Genomic DNA, 17,563 nt, shown 5'->3' on the forward strand with positions numbered 1-17,563 from the left:
AGAACAAGCCTCGGTCTAACATCTGATCGAAAAGGTAGGACCTCCAGCAGTGCACAACTTGCGCTGTCGTGGCACTAAAATGTCAGCCTGAATTAAATGCCCGAGTCTCTGGGTGTGAAATTTTTGGACGTGTGAGAGATCCACAAACAGCCGATTGCTGGTATGTTTAGAATACCTGAAATGACATTGAAATGATAGATCTCAGGATTGCTACCTGTGCCACGTGCTAGTGAGGTAAGAAATAGGAAGATAGTGCAGTTTAACACGTGGCTAAGGAGATGGTGCAGCAGGGAGGGCTTCAGATTTTTGGATCATTGGGCCTCTTCCAGGGCAGGCGGGTTTGCACCTGAACTGGAGGGGGACCAATATCCTTGTGGGAAGGTTTGTTAGTGCTGTTTGGGGGGGGTTTAAACTAGAGTTGCGGGGAGGGCAGGAACCAGGGGGGCAGGGCAGTAAGTGGAGTGGCTGTGGGGAAAGTAGATGTTAAGCCTACAAGCAAAAACAGAAATCAACTGGTTGATGAGCATGGTGGGACTCATGTTCTGAGATGTGTCTATTCCGGTGCAAGGAGTATTGTAGGTAAGACAGATGAACTTAGAGCATGGATCGGCATGTGAAATTATGATGATGTAGCCATTGTGAGACTTGGTGGCAGGAGGCGCAGGACTGGCAGCTCAATGTTCTGGGGTTCCGATGTTTTAGACATGAGAGAGAGGGAGGTATTAAAGGGGGATGGGTGGTATTACTCATCAGGGAAAGTGTCACGGCAGTACTCAGAGAGGACATACTGGAGGGCTCGTCTACTCAGGCAATAAGGGTGGAACTGAGGAATAAGAAAGGGGTGACCACGTTAATGGGACTATATTATAGACCTCCCAATAGTCAGTGGGATTTAGAGCAACAATTTTGTAGCGAGATAGCAGACAGTTGCAAGAAAAATAAGGTTGTGATAGTAAGTGATTTTAAACTTTCCACATATTGACTGGGACTCCCATACTGTAAAGGGATTGGATGGATAGAGTTTGTCAAATGTGTTCAGGAAAGTTTCCTTAATCAATATGTAGAGGTCCCAACTAGAGAGAGCGAGATACTGGATCTCCTCTTAGGGAATGAGACAGGCTAGGTGACAGAAGTGTGTGTAGGGGAACACTTTGGATCTAGTGATCATAATTCCATTAGTTTCAAGATTATTAAAGAGAAGGATAAGATTGGTCCTCGGGTTGAGATTCTAAATTGGAGGAAGGCCAATTTTGAGGGCATCAGAAGGGATCTGGCAGGCGTGGATTGGGATAGGCTGTTTTCCAGCAAAGAAATTCTTGGTAAGTGGGAGGCTTTCAAAAGTGAAATATTGAGAGCACAGAATCTGTATGTTCCTTTTAGAATAAATGGCAAGGCTAGCAGGTTTAGGGAACCTTGGTTATCGAGGGATGTTGAGGCCCTGGTAAAGAAAAAGGAGGAAGTAGATATCAGGTACAGGCAGTTAGGATCAAATGAGGCACTTGAGGAATATAAGAAATGCAAGAGAATACTTGAGAGAGAAATCAGGAGGGCAAAAAGAGGACACGAGGTTGCTCTGACAGACAGGGTGAAAGAGTATCCCAAGGGTTTCTACAGCTACATTAAGAGGAAAAGGACAGCAAGGGACAAAATTAGTCCTCTTGAAGATCAACGTGGTCATCTACGCATGGAGCCAAGAGAGATGGGGGATATTGCATCCATATTTACTCTGGAGACAGACACAAGAGACTATAGAACTGAGGCAAAAAGTAGTGAGGTCGTGGACCGTATCTGGATTAAGGAAGAGGAGGTGCTGGCTGTCTTGAGGTGAATTAAGGTGGATAAATCCCCAGGGCTCGACAAGGTGTCCCCTCATACCTTGTGGGAGGCTAGTGCAGCAATTGCAGGGTGCCTCAGCAGAGATATTTAAAATGTCTTAGCCACAGGTGAGACGCCAGAGGACTGGAAGATAGCTAATGTTCCGTTGTTCAAGAAAGGCTCTAAGAATAGGCCGAGAAATTATAGGCCAGTGAGCCTGATGTCACTCGTGGGTAAATTATTGGAAGGTATTCTAAGGGACAGGATATACAAGTATTTGGATAGACAGGGCCTGATTTGGGATAGTCAACGTGGCTTTGTGCATGGTAAGTCATGTCTGATCAATCTTATAGAGTTTTTCCAGGAGGTTACCAAGAAGGTTGATGAGGGAAAGGCAGTGGACGTTGTTTGCATGGACTTTAGCAAGGCCTTTGACAAAGTCCAATATGGGAGGCTGGTCCAGAAGGTTAATTCACTTGGCATTCAGGATGAAGTAGTCAATTGAATTCAACGTTGGCTCAGCGGGAGAAGCCAGAGAGTGGCAGTAGATGGTTGTCCCTCTGACGAGGTGTGTGTCTAATGGTGTGCCACAGGGATCAGTGCTGGGTCCGTTGTTGTTTGTCATCTATATTAATGATTTGGATGATAACGTGGTAAACTGGATCAGCAAATCTGCAGATGACACCAAGATTGGGGGCATAGTGGACAGCGAGGAAGGCTGTCAAAGCTTGCAGCGTGATCTTGACCAGCTAAGTAAATGGGCTGAAAAATGGCAGATGGAATTTAATGCAGACAAGTGTGAGGTGTTGCACTTTGGGAGGACAAACCAGGGTATGACTTACACAGTGAATGGTAGGGTTCTGAGGTGTGCAGTAGAACAAAGAGACCTGGGAATACAGATCCATAGTTCCTTGAAAGTAGCGTCACAGGTAGATAGGGTTGTAAAGAGAGCTTTGGGCACTTTGGCCATAAATCAGGGAATTGAATACAGGAGTTGGTTGTTATGTTGAAGTTGTACAAGACATTGGTGAGGCTGAATTTCAAGTATTGTGTACAGTTCTGGTCACCTACCTACAGGAAAGATATCAATAAGCTTGAAAGAGTTCAGATAAAATTTACAAGGATGTTGCCAGGACTTGAGGACCTGAGTTGTAAGGTAAGGTTGAATTGGTTAGGACTTTGTTCCCTGCATTGCAGGAGAATGAGGGGAGATCTTATTAGAGGTATATAAATTATGAGGGGTATAGATAGGGCGAATGCATACCGGCTTTCCCCCCCCAAGGTTGGGTGAGACTACAACTAGAGGACATAGGTTTAGGGTGAAAGGTGAAATATATAAAGGGAATCTGAGGGGAAACTTCTTCACTCAGAGGGTGGTGGGTGTGTGGAACGAGCTGCCAGCGGAAGTGGTAAATGGGGGATCAATTGTAACATTTAAGAGAAGTTTGGATAGGTACATGGATGGGAGGGGTTTGGAGGGATATGGTCTGGGTGCAGGTAAATGGGACTTGGCAGAGGTCAGATGGGCATGGACTAGATGGGCCAAACAGATTGTTTAGGTGCTGTAGTGCTCTATGACTCTATAAGTACATTAACCTATCTTGTTACGTTATCGTCCCTTCAAGCTGCTCAGGATGGGAATGTGTTAATTCCCCATGTCTGGTTGTACAACTCTAAAGCTGAAGGTGTAAAGCAGATTTGGCAAAAGAAACATTTTTGTGATACCTGGGATATATAATTACATTCTTTTCATTTGCATTTGATGAGAAATAATATTTTCCAAAATTTCCACATTCTTCAAAGGACTAAATTTGATATTGTTTAGGGTTTGCTTTGTTTTAATAGTGACTGATAGGAATATACTGTAAATGGAGAAAATTTAACTGCTCTGTCTCTTCCACAGGTCTGGGATCTGTGTGACTACAGCAAGCATTTTTTTAAATCCCCAGAACTAATTAAAATCTGAAGGAAGGAGACCGCATTTGTCAGTAAATTTTAATTATTGGAGAGGTTCCTTTTCACTATTTTTTTTCTCCTTTTCAGTTAGGCGGATTCCTTGTCTCAGCTGGTGGCCTCTTGAAGCCATTTTGCTGGATACGTGGAATGCCTATTTAATGAGTCTCAACCTTAATAATCCTTCAGTTTCCCATCCTCCATGCATCTCTGATTGGTGAGAATGTGCATGCTAGAGTATTGTACCATCTGACGTCAATCTTCTTTGTTACAATATTAATAGTGGCTCTTCCTCACCACCTAGCACAGACCTGCCAGAGAGATTGGCCATAACTAAAACACCCAGATTAAATTTTAGTTCACCAGAACAGAAAGACCTAACTTTTTGTGGCCAATTCGCTGTGTAGCCATACTTTTTATTATGCATTGGCTGGAATGTGGGCATTTTGGTATGTAGTGTGTTTATTGATCATCTCTGATTGTGTTACGGGAGCAGGCTTCACTTTTCACTGTGTGTGTATGTTTGGTGAATGATGTCACAGTCTGTCTGCCATAAATAGTGAAGCAATGGAAGATAGATGGGGTCAAGACTCCTTCACGGGCATCTTCTCGGAGCCTATCCCTCCCATAACTGCTTAATTGACCACCATTATTCATGATCGGTGTGACGAGACTACAGGGCTTTGACCTGATCCGTGGGAGTGAGAATTCAGCAGCATCACACACTTCACTTGATTTGAATGTGATTCTCTGGAGCAGATATTGCTATTATGAAGCTCCTGGAGAAGCAGGCATTCAGAGGATGATGGTGACCAAGTGCTGATAAATGGGATTAGGATAGCTAGGTACTTGATGGCTGGCATGGATGTGGTGGGCCGAAGGGCCTTTTTCTGTGCTGTATGACTCGGTGACCATCAGGCCTCACTTATTTTTTGAAGAAAAATCCGTAGATTCAAGTCTTCAACAGCAGTGTGGCCAACATTGTGTCATCTTAGTATGAAGCCTTTTTTGCCATACAAGCACAGAACTGGTTACTAACAGCTGACCATTTTAATTTTATTTGTGTATTCTGATTTAGCCAAGATTTGGATAAATAGCTAACTCAATCAACTGTGCAAGAGCGGATAGTGGCAGTCAGAACTGGGTTCTCTGTATCCTATGTTCTTTCTTTTGATGCTTGTGGAAGGAAGTCCCAATTTAATAAAAATTAATTAAATAGGAAACACTTTGGGCTTTATGAAATGAAACCAGCCTATCTTAACTCAGTTTTGAAAACTTCTGGCTCTTTAATGTCCATGTGAACTTTAAGTTGCAGATTCTGCACTCTGCATAAACAAACTTTCTAATTTGTCTTGTAGCTCTTGTTCCACATGATCCTTAATCTAAATATTTTTCCTTTAAATGCTAATAGATCTATCTTCAAATAGATCTATCAGCATCATCGAGCTCAGTGGGCTACGTATCCCCTTGTTGTTGCCAGTGATACAATAGAAAAGTGTGCAGGGCCATTCTAAATAAACCTGTCCTGTCAATGTCCTCCCTCCCTCTAACAGCTTGCCTTTGACTGAGGAGACAGAAGTGTGAATAAGCTATTTGGCATCTGTTCTCCATCATAGTATTTATAGTCTTTGTGCTTTGAAGGCTCCCCTTGCACCCTCTTTGAATATTATTCTGTTTAAATCAAGATCAACACATTATCCCTCTCAACTCGTTCTTTATTTGGTATCCAAACTGCATGTCCATCTTTCCGACAGTTTGCAGTTTTAGTCAAGTTTTAAAGAATTTTACGCACTATTTAAGAAATGCCATCACACTATTTCAGAGCAGTCCAGGGATTTCTTTTGCACAAAAAAACAAATGGGTTATAGTGACGAAGTTATGAGACTAGTTTGCAGAGGCTTTGTCCAGAGACAAGAACTTGAATCTTACCATTGTCGCTAGGGAAATTAAATTCAAGTAATTGAATTGATCTGGAATTTATTAAAAAATCTTTACTGCCTTTTCTCCATTAACACAGAATTAATGTTTTGGAAGTGAAAATTGCTATTCCCTAAACTTGTTCTACATACTGCATGTTCTCATTACATTGCTTCTTATCCTTCTGGGTAATGAGAACATTGTATGTTTTAGACACTATCAGCAAGTATGGGGCCTTCTCCTCAGACTTTGCTGATGCTCCACCATCCAGCTCCCCAATGTCACATGTATGACTCACTAACCATGTCCTTTCCTCAGGAGAGTAACTGTGCTTTGGGTAAAATTATTCAGAAATTCCATCTGTTTGCATGATTTGGAGCTGCAGTCACTCGAAGCAGAAAATCAAAAAGAAACTGTAAATGCTGGAACTCTGAAACAAAAGCAAAAAAGGATGGAAACACTCAGCAGTTGTGGAAGAAGAAACTGAGCTGGGAAGAGAATAAAATACAAGTTATTTTTTCTCTTTCCCAATTCTGCTGAACAATTCCAGACTTGAAACACGAACTCTGTTTCTCCTTCTGTAGATGCTGCTTGACCTGCTGAGGATTTCAGGCATTTTCTGTTTTTATGCAAGGCAGAACTATTTTCTGCAAATGCATGAATCTGTGGCAATTAGAGGGCTCGGTAGCGGGGACTTAAGGAACGTCTTCAGAGGAGGTTATACTGTTGGTTGTGAGAGGCATCTTTTTCTACTTATACCTGTGGACATAAAGGAAGTCTGCATGACACTTGGCCGGTGCACAGAGTCAGCACCATCTCTTAGAAGACAGTCTGAGGAGAGGTGATGTTGTAAGGGCTGAATGGAGTTGGTAGCGATGAGGTATTCTGTAATTACAGGGGTAATTTGTGGCCTCAGCAACTACAAATTAGTCCTAAAGTGTGCACAACCAACACAGTGCTAGTATAAGGGGCATTATGAATTTGCTGGGAGCCTGTAAAATCTAATTGTTGTGGCCCATGTTGGAACAGCCAATATGTATAGTAGCATGGAGGAGGTCCTACATGGGCAGGCATGGAAGTGTAGCGGTTAGCATAACGTTATTACAGCGCCAGCAACCCTGGTTCAATTCCAGCCGCTACCTGTAAGGAGTATGTATGTTCTCCACGTGTCTACGTGGATTTCCTCCGGGTGCTCCAGTTACCTCCCACATTCCAAAGGCATACGGGTTAGGAAGTTGTGGGCATGCTATGTTGGTGCTGGAAGCGCAGCAACACTTGCAGGCTGCCCCCAGAACATTCTGTGCAAAAAAATACATTTCACTGTGTTTTGATGTACGTGTGACTAATAAAGATGTTCAGGGTTTAGCGCCTAGATTAGAAGCTGCATCTTGAACTGATAACTTTTGAACTATTGCTTGAAGTACATGAAAACCACCATAGAAACAGATGGATTGGGCATGTTAATACAATGGCCAAAGGTCATATAGAAAAGATGGAACACTTGAACCTGTACTCAGATGGGAAGAAGTTGTAAAGACTGGCTCTCTCTGAACTGGAATAGGATTGATGTTATTAACAGTAAGCATAAAAGATACGTGGCAAAGACTTCAAACTAATAATATGGTATGCAGGGTCTGCAAGAAATGCAGCAAGCCTAGATATGAGCAGGAAAGGAGAGCTTGATATATGCTGGACTAATGGAGTGCACAAATAGCCATGAATCACATTGTCATAAAGACCAGGAGTCTGAATGATTAGTTTAAAATATGCTGTAAGGAGCCAGTTGTATTAGGCATTATTGAGATATGGCTACAAAAATATGACTGGAAGTATTGCAGGGTAAGCATACTTGGAAAGGGAAGAGAAGAAAGGATGCACAGAGGAGCAGTACTCTGCACTTAGAAAAGCAATAGAGAAAAGTGATACAGCCAAAAGTGCTACAATAATATAACCTTGGACAGAGATTAAAAAGGATCAGTCATTCTACTTGAAGGTTTGCAAACCATCTGACAGTGAAATAGAGAAGTTGGGACAAGTTTTTTTTTTGAAAATAATGATCATCCTGGGGGATTTTATCTATCACAAAATTAATTGGCTAGAAGAAGTGGATAAGGGGATTAAGATGATTGAATTCCTACCTTGTGATTCTCTTCTGAATTGATATGCAAGACCACCAACAAAGGAGCATCCAGAACTGGAGAATGAACCAGACTAGGTAAACAGAGTAAGAGTCGGCAAAAATCCAGGCAGTAGTGGCCATGATACCAAATTGTCTAGAGTAACGATCAGGAGGAACACATCACAAGGGAAAGAGTGAGCGATCAGTTTGATCTTGAGTTGTGACTAGGTCTTGGGAAATAAAGTGGACAGCACTGGAGAACAACGATGTAAAACAACATTGGGAAACATAGACAATTTTATTCAGCAGAATCAAGGAAAATATAACTTCCATGAATGCAAGAAAGAACAAATTAAGCACAATAAGACTCCATGGAAGAATGAAGAGACAAGGAAAGTTCAGGATAAAGAAAAGGACAAACTCTTTGTTCAAAATATAGATGGTGCAGTGGTGCAGCTAGTAGAGCTGCTGCCTCGCAGTTCCAGTGACCCAGGTTCAATCCTGACCATGGGTGCTGTCTGTATGGAGTTCGAGCGTTCTCCCTGTGATCATGCAGATTTTCTCTGCGTGCTCCAGTTTCCTCCCACATCCTAAAGACGTGCGAGTTAATAGGTCATTGTAAATTACCCCTTGTGTGTGTGAGTGGTAGAATCTGGGAAGAGTTGATGGGAATGTGAGGAAGATAAAATGGGTTGTGTATAATGGGTGCCTAATGGTCAGCACAGACTCAGTGGGCCGAAGGGCCCTTTAGGTTGCTCTATGAGTCTCTAAAAGTTATGCATGAAATACACTGAGAATGGTGAAACAAGGAAAGAAATCAAAACATGGAATTGAAAATCAAATTCTCAAGGATCATGAAAGATAATAGTAAAATAGTATACAGGCGCAAAGTCATGATGGTAATTGGGTCACTGGACGAGGGTCGAGAAAAGGGATGGCGATGGTGATCTGGAAGAAATAGTAAATTGTTAGTTTGTTTCAGTATTTACTCAAGGGACTTAGCAAGTGAACATGTTAGAAAATGAAATTGGAAATGAAGCTACCCCATTTCAAATAATAAGAGGTAAAAAGAAACGAAATAAAGTAATGAAACCCGGCCGATAAAATCCCATGTCTTCTTCTATTGCATCTGTAAAGAATTCAAGGAAAAGATCACACCCATGATTACGTGTATTTAATAATTTATTCTAAAAAGCTGTAGTACCAGAGGTCTGGTAGATGGCCAAAGTTGTAACTGTATGTAAGAAAGAATATATTTGTATCCACGGAATATTTTACCTCAATGTCTGCAGTTAGAAAATTAATAGAATTCCTCCTAAAAGAGAAAATAGAAAGACATTAAGGAACCAAATATATAATAAAATAATAAGTTGTCAAACATTTCAAAATGGAAAATCTTTTTTTGACCCACCCCACTGATTCTTTGAGTTCACAGAATACAAGCCGGAAGTATAGTAGATGAAATATATCTATATTTTCAAAAGGTCTTTGATTAAATAGCCACAATGCCCTAAGGAATAGGGCGAATGAGTGCTGCGTCAGTGGGTAAAGTAAAAAGATAAGTAGCTGCCACTCAGAAGCAGAGAGTAGGAGTAAAGAATAGGGGCACACAGTGGGAGGGGGATTCCCAGAAAGCTCAGTCATCGGGCCACTGCTATTCACGATTTATATTAACAATTTTGATTTTGGAATCAAAATGTACTTCATAAATTTGGAAAAGACAGTAAATTGGATGGCTTGGTTAACATTGAGGAGAACTGCACAACTTACAGAAAAATATCAATGAGCTTGACTAAGAATGTAATTGGTAAATGACTTTCAACAAAGATGAGTCAAAGGGATTGCACTTTGAATAAATAATTGAGATCGCACATTACTTGAAAATTAGGGAAGAGAGGAAAACAAACTGAGAATACGAAACCAAGATCACCATAAATTGTGATGCAGATTTTTAAAATAGCCACAAGAAAATGACAAAAGCCTTTGACTCCAATAAGGATATAATTGAGAAAATGACTCCAGTAAGGATATGACTGAAAAGCAGAGACGGTAATGTTAAATATTTTTGAGCTTTGATTAGACAACATGTGGAGTAATGTTTATTGTGCTGGTTGCCAAATAGTAAAAATCATATAGAAGCACTGTAGCTAGTGCAAGTTAGATATGCTCAGATGATGCTAGGGCCAGGAGCTTACATCTACAGGAAAGATTAAACTGCCCGAGTTGCTTTTCCCTTGAACCCTCATTTGGGTGGGGGGACGGGAGGAGTGGTGGGGGTGGAAGTCAGTGACCTAATAGAGGATCTTAAAAATTGTGAATGATTTTGACAGTGTAGGCATGTAGATAGCTTCTGGCATGTAGATAGCTTCCCAAATGTGGAAGCAGAAAAACCATAGTCAGCATTACAGGATAGATACCAAGAAATCAGAGGTGAATTCAGAAGATATTTAGTGGTGAGAATGTGAAATGTATTCAGGAAGCAGTAGAAATGAATAGTATTGATGTATCAAATGGAAAGCTGGATAACATTTCAGGCAGAGAAATAGAAGTTTATATTTGTGGGATGAGAGGATGTTTGAGTGGGCCATAATTGCCAGCAATGACGTGTTTCTGCATCCTTTATTCTATTTAATCACTACATTGCTGTTTGTATGACCTTCCTTGTGAAAATTCACTCCCACATTTTCCCCATAACAGCACTTTAAAGTAGGTCATTGGCTGCAAGTGCTTTGAGGTATCCTGAAAGACACTATATAAATGCAGGTCTTTTTTTCCAAGTGGCGGTTTTAGCTCGGTGGTCAGCTACAAAACGGGAATTCTTCTAGAACTGACAACTAAACTATGTAGCAAAGACATTGTTACAAGCGTGGTTTACCAGCAAAAACCCCTAATGGTTGTATGTTTTATGACTAAAAACCTCGGCATGCAAATTATTAATTTGGGGAGGCATGTTTTTCAAATTCTCTTCCAAGCCCCAAGTATTTTCTTATTGGACTGAAGGGGATTCATTATGTGGCATATAATGTGGTGGCACCATAAAACTGCTAAACAGAAGTAAAAGATCTTCAAGATTGCTGAAAATTATTCAGAAAGTATAACCTATCGGGGCCATGACAGAAGCACATCTCTAATTGATATTAATCACCACTCATATCTACCTGCTGTATTTTTCTCATGTTACTGAAACGCACAAGCACAGAATTTAAAACTAAGTGGCTAAAAAATATGCAAGGAGAAATTCATCCTCTGTCATTGCACTGACCACACTTTGAAGCATTGTGCTTCCTTTCCTGAATTTAGTTTCATTGAAATCAATGCAGGCATCTAAAAACAGTTTTATAATACTTGATTTGTTAGGTCTTTTTCTATCTAGCTATAATGTATAAATCTAAATTTAAGATTGCCAGAAAAATCCTTCCAAATCACGAGGGTGATTTGAGCAAATAATTTCTGCTTCTGCCGTGTGATGGGTTAAGTTTAATGGAGTTGATTGCAGATGGCCCTGTGACTGACATTATTGCCTCACTCCACAATCAATGCACATTGGTGTCCACATTTACATTCATTTCAAGGCACAGTCTATTCAGGGGGATTCCTTAAGATTTACGCAGTTTTCAAGCATTGTTCTTCCAAAAATCTGTTACACTTGCACCAGTAAAAAAAAATCAAACATTTGAAAGATTGATTTTAGTTAGTTAAAGCAATTGAAATATGGAACTGAGGGTAAATGGCTTTAAGGAACAGTTCGCCTGTGATCTAGCTGAATAGCAGAACAGGCTTGACAGCCCTATTTCTTTTCCTGTTTTTCCTATAGACCTTTAAATCTTTGCTCAACTTCGCTATTTTGTAAAATAGTACATTCTAGATTTTAATATACATCTGGTCTTCATATGGTCACTCAACCACATTTAAATCTATGAAACAGTGCATTTGCTGGAAATCTGAAATAAAATAGAAAATACTAGAGACACTCAGCAAGTCAGCCAGCATCTATGGAGAGTGAAACAGAGTTATTGTTGCAGGTTGATGACCTCTTGTGAAAACTGAGGAAAATAGAGGAATTTTTTTCATCTGCAAATATTTAATCCACAGCCAGCCTGCTGGCTACAAGTGTTTTACTCACAAGGATTGTTCTGCTTTTATACCACTATTGTCCTCGTCATTTGCAGGGAAAAAAACTTTATATAATATTGACATGCAAGTTATTTGATTTGTTATTAAATACAGTTTAGATCTCTTAGCATAGTTTAAAACAAAAAGGCACTTCTTGGTCATGATATTTAATGAATGGATTCATCTTATCACAACTTTGTTCACTTCAGCAGCCAGCCAGTCTTCGTTGAGTGAATCACAGCCACCACTAGTGACCACAGCCAGTCAGATGGCGGAGGCCAGTGCTGGAACAAGTTCTGATTGGCCCTTGGAGAATGCAGGGGGCAGCTCCTCCTCTGCACAACAGACAGATGCAGAACCCTCAGCACCAGGAGCCAGTGCAGCTTCAACAGGTAGGTAATAAACCAGTATCCTGAGCAGCATCAGCACTGAGTTTGAACTATCTGGGTGTAGACATTTGAGAAAGCAGTGTGACAGAGTTTGTTGATACTTGAGGCGTGACCTAAACTGTAGACACACGAAATTCTGCAGAGGCTGGAATCTGGAGCAATACACAAAAAGTGCTGGAGGAATTCAGCAGGTCAGGCAGTATCCATGGAGGGAAATAAACAGTCAACGTTTCGGGCTGAGACCCTTCATCAGGACTGGAAAGGAAGTGGGCAGAAGCCAGGATAAGAAGGTCGGGGGAGGAGCACAGGCTGGCAGGTGATAGATGAGTCCAGGAGAGATGGGGAAGGTAGTGGGAGGGGGAGAAGATGTACTAAGCTGAGAGGTGATAGGTAGAAGAGGCCGAGGGCTGAAGGAGGAGGAATCTGGTAGGAGAGGGCAGTGGACCATGGAATAAAGGATGGGGAGGGGAGGAGAGGAGATGGGCAGGTCATCAAGGTGGGGAAAGGGAGCCATGGGAATAAGGGAAGACAAAGGAGTTGGGGGGGGGGGGGGCAGGAGGAGGGGGGAAAGAGGGGTGGGGTTACCGGAAGTTAGATCGATGTTGAGGCTGTCAGGTTGGAGACTCCCAAGGCAAAAGTGAGGTGTTGTTCCTCCAACCTATGCCTGGCCTCAACGTGGCCGTAGAGGAGGCCGTGGATAGACGTCAGTCTGAGAATGGGAGGTGGAGTTGAAGTGGGTGGCCACCGAGGTTCTGGCTATTGTGGGGGATGGAGCGAAGATGCTCGACAAAGTGGTCACCCAATCTGTGTTGGGTCTCACCGATGTACAGGAGGCTGCACCGGATGCAATAAATGACACCCTCGGACTCACAGGTGAAGCACTGCCTCACCTGGAAGGATTGTCTGGGACCCTGAATGGTGGTGAGGGAGGAGGTGTAGGGACAGGTGTAGCACTTGGTGCGGTTGCAGGCATAAGTGCCAGGGGGGTTACCAGTGGGGAGGGACGAGTGGACAAGGGAGTCGCGGAGAGAGCGGTCCCTTCGGAAAGCAGAGAGAGGGGGTGAGGGGAAGATGCACCTGGTGGTGGGATCCCATTGGAGGTGGTGGATGTTGCGAAGAATGATGTGTTGGATACAGAAGCTCGTGGAGTGGTAGGTGTGGACAAGGGGAACCCTGTCCCTGTTATGTCAGCAGGGGGAGGGGGTGAGGACAGACGTGCAGGAAATGGAGGAGATATGGGTAAGAGTAGCATTGATGGTGATGGAAGGGAAACCCCGGTTACTGAAAAAGGAGGACATCTCTGATGTCATCTCTGGTCCTAGAATGGAAAGCTTCATCATGGGAACAGATGCGGCGGAGGAACTGGGAGAAGGGGATGGCGTCCTTACAAATGACAGGGTGGGAAGAGGTGTAGTCCAGGTAACTGTGGGAGTCAGTGGGTTTGTAGAAGATGTCTGTGGTTAATCTGTTTCCAGAGATGGAGAGAGAGATCCAGAAAGGGGAGAGAGGTGTCGGAGATGGACCAAGTAAATCTGAGGGCAGGGTGGAAATTGGAGGCAAAGTTGATGAAGTTGATGAGCTCAGCATGGGTGCAGGAAGTAGCTGTGCTGAGCTCAACTTTGCCTCCAACTTCCACCCTGCAGCACTTCACCTGTGAGCCCGAGGGTGTCATTTATCGCATCGGGTGCGGCCTCCTGTACATCAGTGAGACCCGACTCAGATTGGGTGACCTCTTCGTCGAGCACCTTCGCTCCATCTGCCGCTGCATCCAGGATCTCCCGGCGGCCACCCACTTCAATTCCACATCCCACTCCCATACTGACATGTCTATCCACGGCCTCCTCTACTGCCACGTTGAGGCCAGGTGCAGGTTGGTGGAAGAACACCTCATATTCCACCTTGGGAGTCTCCAACCTGATGGCCTCAACGTTGATTTCTCTAACTTCCGGTAACCCCACCCCTTCTTTTTCTTTTACCCCCCCCCCCCCCCCCCACCACTCCTTTGTCTTCCCTTATCCCTATGGCTCCCTTCCCCCACCTTGATGACCTGCCCATCTCCTCTCCTCCCTTCCCCCATCCTTTATTCCATGGTCCACTGCCCTCTCCCACCGGATTCCTCCTCCTTCAGCTCTTTGCCTCTTTCACCTATCACCTTTCAGCTTATTACATCTTCTCCCCCTCCCCCCACCCACTACCTTCCCCCCTCACCTGGACTCGCCCATCACCTGGACTCACCTATCACCTGCCTGCGTGTGATCCTCCCCCTCCCCCACATCACCTTATTCTGGCTTCTGCCCTCTTCCTTTCCAGTCCTGATGAAGGGTCTCGACCCAAAACGTCAACTGTTTATTTCCCTCCATGGATGCTGCCTGACCTGCTGAGTTTCTCCAGCACTTTTTGTGCAGTGACCTAAATTGTGATTTTTGTGGAAATTGTGCATTCTGTAATATCAGACCTCTATCACGACGGAGACACAGACTGCAGGTACTAGAAGCTGGAGCAACAAATAATCTGCTGGAGGAACTCGGCAAGTCGACAGTTCCTCCAGCAGTTTGTTTGTTGCTCTGTCACAATGGGCCAGATCATCTGACCCATTCCTGCTTCTGGGATCTCTAACCTCCACATTAGCAACTCCTGGGGTTTCTGACCTCCCTCTTCACCGCTCCAGCCCTGCTGTCTGCCCATCCAATCACAGGCTCCCCTATGGCTGCTGCTAATCCTATGAGCTAAACCAGTCGCATCCTTAGGTTGGAGCAGTGAACTGCACTCCATCAAAGAATGTATATGGAGGGGAAAAAAGGTAAACAATTATGATTAAGGTGGAAAAACTCCACAGGCAAGATTTAATGATGTGAGTAAAGTTTTTTTAACTGTTTAATTTCATTTCTATTCCCTCCAGAAACAAGTACGTCTTTTGACTTTTGCAGGTTACTGTTTTTGTTAATTGTTTAGGGAATTGAATGCAAAAGTGGGAAATTGTATTTCATTTATGTGAGATTCAGTTATGAGTCATTGATGAGACTTCACCTGGAGTAGTGAGGACAATAATGGTGTCCTTATTTAAGGAAGGATGTTCATGTGTTAAAAGCAGTTCAGAGAAGGTTTACTGGACTTAACGCTTGTTTTTGGTGGGTTGTCTCATAAGGAAAGATTGGACTGGCTCGGGTTGTGTCTGCTGGAGTTTAGAAAACAAGAAATGAAGTGATCGAAACATATAGTGAGAATGCTTCCTCTTGTGGGAGAATCTATAAAATGGGGTCACTGTTTAAAAATTAAGACCACTCATTTAAAATAGAGATGAAGTGATTTATTTTTCCTGAAGGACATGAGGCTTTAGAACTTTCTTCCTTAAAAGACGGTGGAAGCGGAGTCTTTGAATATTTTTAGGATGTAGGTTAATAAATTCTTGATAAGCGAATGGGTGAAAAGTTACCATGGGTAGACTGCGATGCAGAGTTGAGGTTACAATGAGATAGCCATGATCTTTCTAAATGGTGAAGCAGACTCGAGGAACCCATGGTCTATTTCTGCTCTTGATTTCTATGTACCACTATTAGTGAGAGTGAATATTACATTTCTGTAATTTTGTTTGTCTGTCTTAGTTTACAACTCGACTGCAATTTTTTAAAGTTCATCCTGCAGTTTAGGAAGGTCGTTACTGGTACTATAAACAAGAACTGGTATGATTGGATCTGATTTGTAACTGAAGGTAGGAGACAAGATAACAGGTTTGCTACTAGTTCCTCAAGTGACTCTCAGTAGCTCTGACGCTGTAAACATAGCTTTAAAGAAGCTTAACTTGATTGGTAAACTTAGCAGTGGTGCACTAAAGGTCTCACAGACAGGCGCACACATACACCTGGTTTGCCAGTGTCATTAAAACTGCCCTTTATTTTGGATTCATGGACTACAGGTAAAATAAAGAAATGGGACATTATGTAGAGAGAATCTTTTGTTGGATTCTTTTATCTTCAAGTAAAGGAAACATTGCAAGGGATTCTACATTTATAATATTTTAGTTCCATAAAAATCTAATTTTTTCTGTAGAAAGTAGATTCTGATGGAATTATACTTGCTAGAAATCAGATTGAAAGCCACAATCTATATATTTCTAAAAAAATTGAATCAAATAAAACAGCTTTTCTATATAACAGTCGGATAATATATGGATGGAGCAGGTCAACAAAAATGGTCACTGACATAGCTTCCATTACCATGCATGTTCCAGATCAATAAAGTAATTTAGTTTTAAAGCTGTTGCATTTACCCATTGTGGCATGGTTAGAACTGTCTAGGTCAGATAAGGAAGGAGACAACATGACAGGTTTTCTACCGGTTCATAAAGTGACTCTCAGTAGTTCTGATGGTGATCATTATAAAGATGAATCCATAGATGTTACATTCTTGCCACTGACCTCAACCCTAAACCCCAGGGAGTGCTGCCCATCACAGAAATTCAGTTAACCCTGTCTCAAACTTCCACTTTATAAGCTTTCAGTTTTTCCTGATCAGTCATTTAGTTGTTAAACGTGTTGTCCAGAGTACTTGCTGATTCAAATCAGGCAATCTTGAGAGACTTTGCTGTTTACTGTAGCCTGTTGGGTGATTATGCAATGCAAAGCAGGCAGGGTCCATTCCTGATGTCTGGTAAAAAAAAATCAATAAAGTGTTTCATACCTCCAATTACATTGTGGCTCTTCATGACATGGAAAGAGGGCATTCAGCCCATTGAGTCCATGATGGCAAACTTCAGAGCAATCTCGTCAGTCTTGTTCCCCTGCACTATCCCTGTAGCCTTGCAAGTTTATTTCCCTCGAGTGTTCATCCAAATTCCTTTCATTATTGATTGTTTTCACTTCCACCAGTCTTGTAGGCATTGAATTCCAGATCACTACCACTTGCTGTTGCAGAGCCTAGCCTAGCTGGTATCATCCTCACTGCCACACCCCAAGTTTGGTATCTTGGCAAACTTTGAAATGTTACTCTATATGCTAATATACAAATCGTTTATAAATTTAAAAAAACTTGGTCCTAGTACTCACTCTGAGGAACATCACTATCTACCATCCTCCTGTCAGAGAAACAACCATTAGCCATAACTCTATGCTTGCGTCAGTAAGCCAATATTTTTATCCAAGCTGATATTAATCCTCAATTTTGTTAACCAACTTTTAATGTGGTACTGTGCCATATATTTAAGAACTATATAGATAATATCTATTGTGTATCCTTCATCAATTTCAAAAAATTCAGTATT

General features: G+C 42.3%; 1 protein-coding gene across 7 annotated transcripts in view; it reads left to right on the forward strand.

Moving 5' to 3' along the window:
- Positions 1 to 17,563, forward strand: part of LOC127577845 (activating molecule in BECN1-regulated autophagy protein 1-like) — a 340,012-nt gene that overhangs the window by 301,157 nt on the left and 21,292 nt on the right. For 5 of the 7 annotated variants that reach the window (XM_052029452.1, XM_052029456.1, XM_052029453.1 and 2 more), the window contains one exon: positions 12,127 to 12,309. In XM_052029452.1, coding sequence (XP_051885412.1) covers positions 12,127 to 12,309 — 183 coding nt within the window. The remainder of the gene's footprint in view (positions 1 to 12,126; positions 12,310 to 17,563) is intronic. The other 2 variants (XM_052029455.1, XM_052029457.1) reach the window with 1 other exon arrangement.

The sequence above is a fragment of the Pristis pectinata genome, chromosome 14 (assembly GCF_009764475.1).
Source record: "Pristis pectinata isolate sPriPec2 chromosome 14, sPriPec2.1.pri, whole genome shotgun sequence".
NCBI lineage: Eukaryota > Metazoa > Chordata > Chondrichthyes > Rhinopristiformes > Pristidae > Pristis > Pristis pectinata.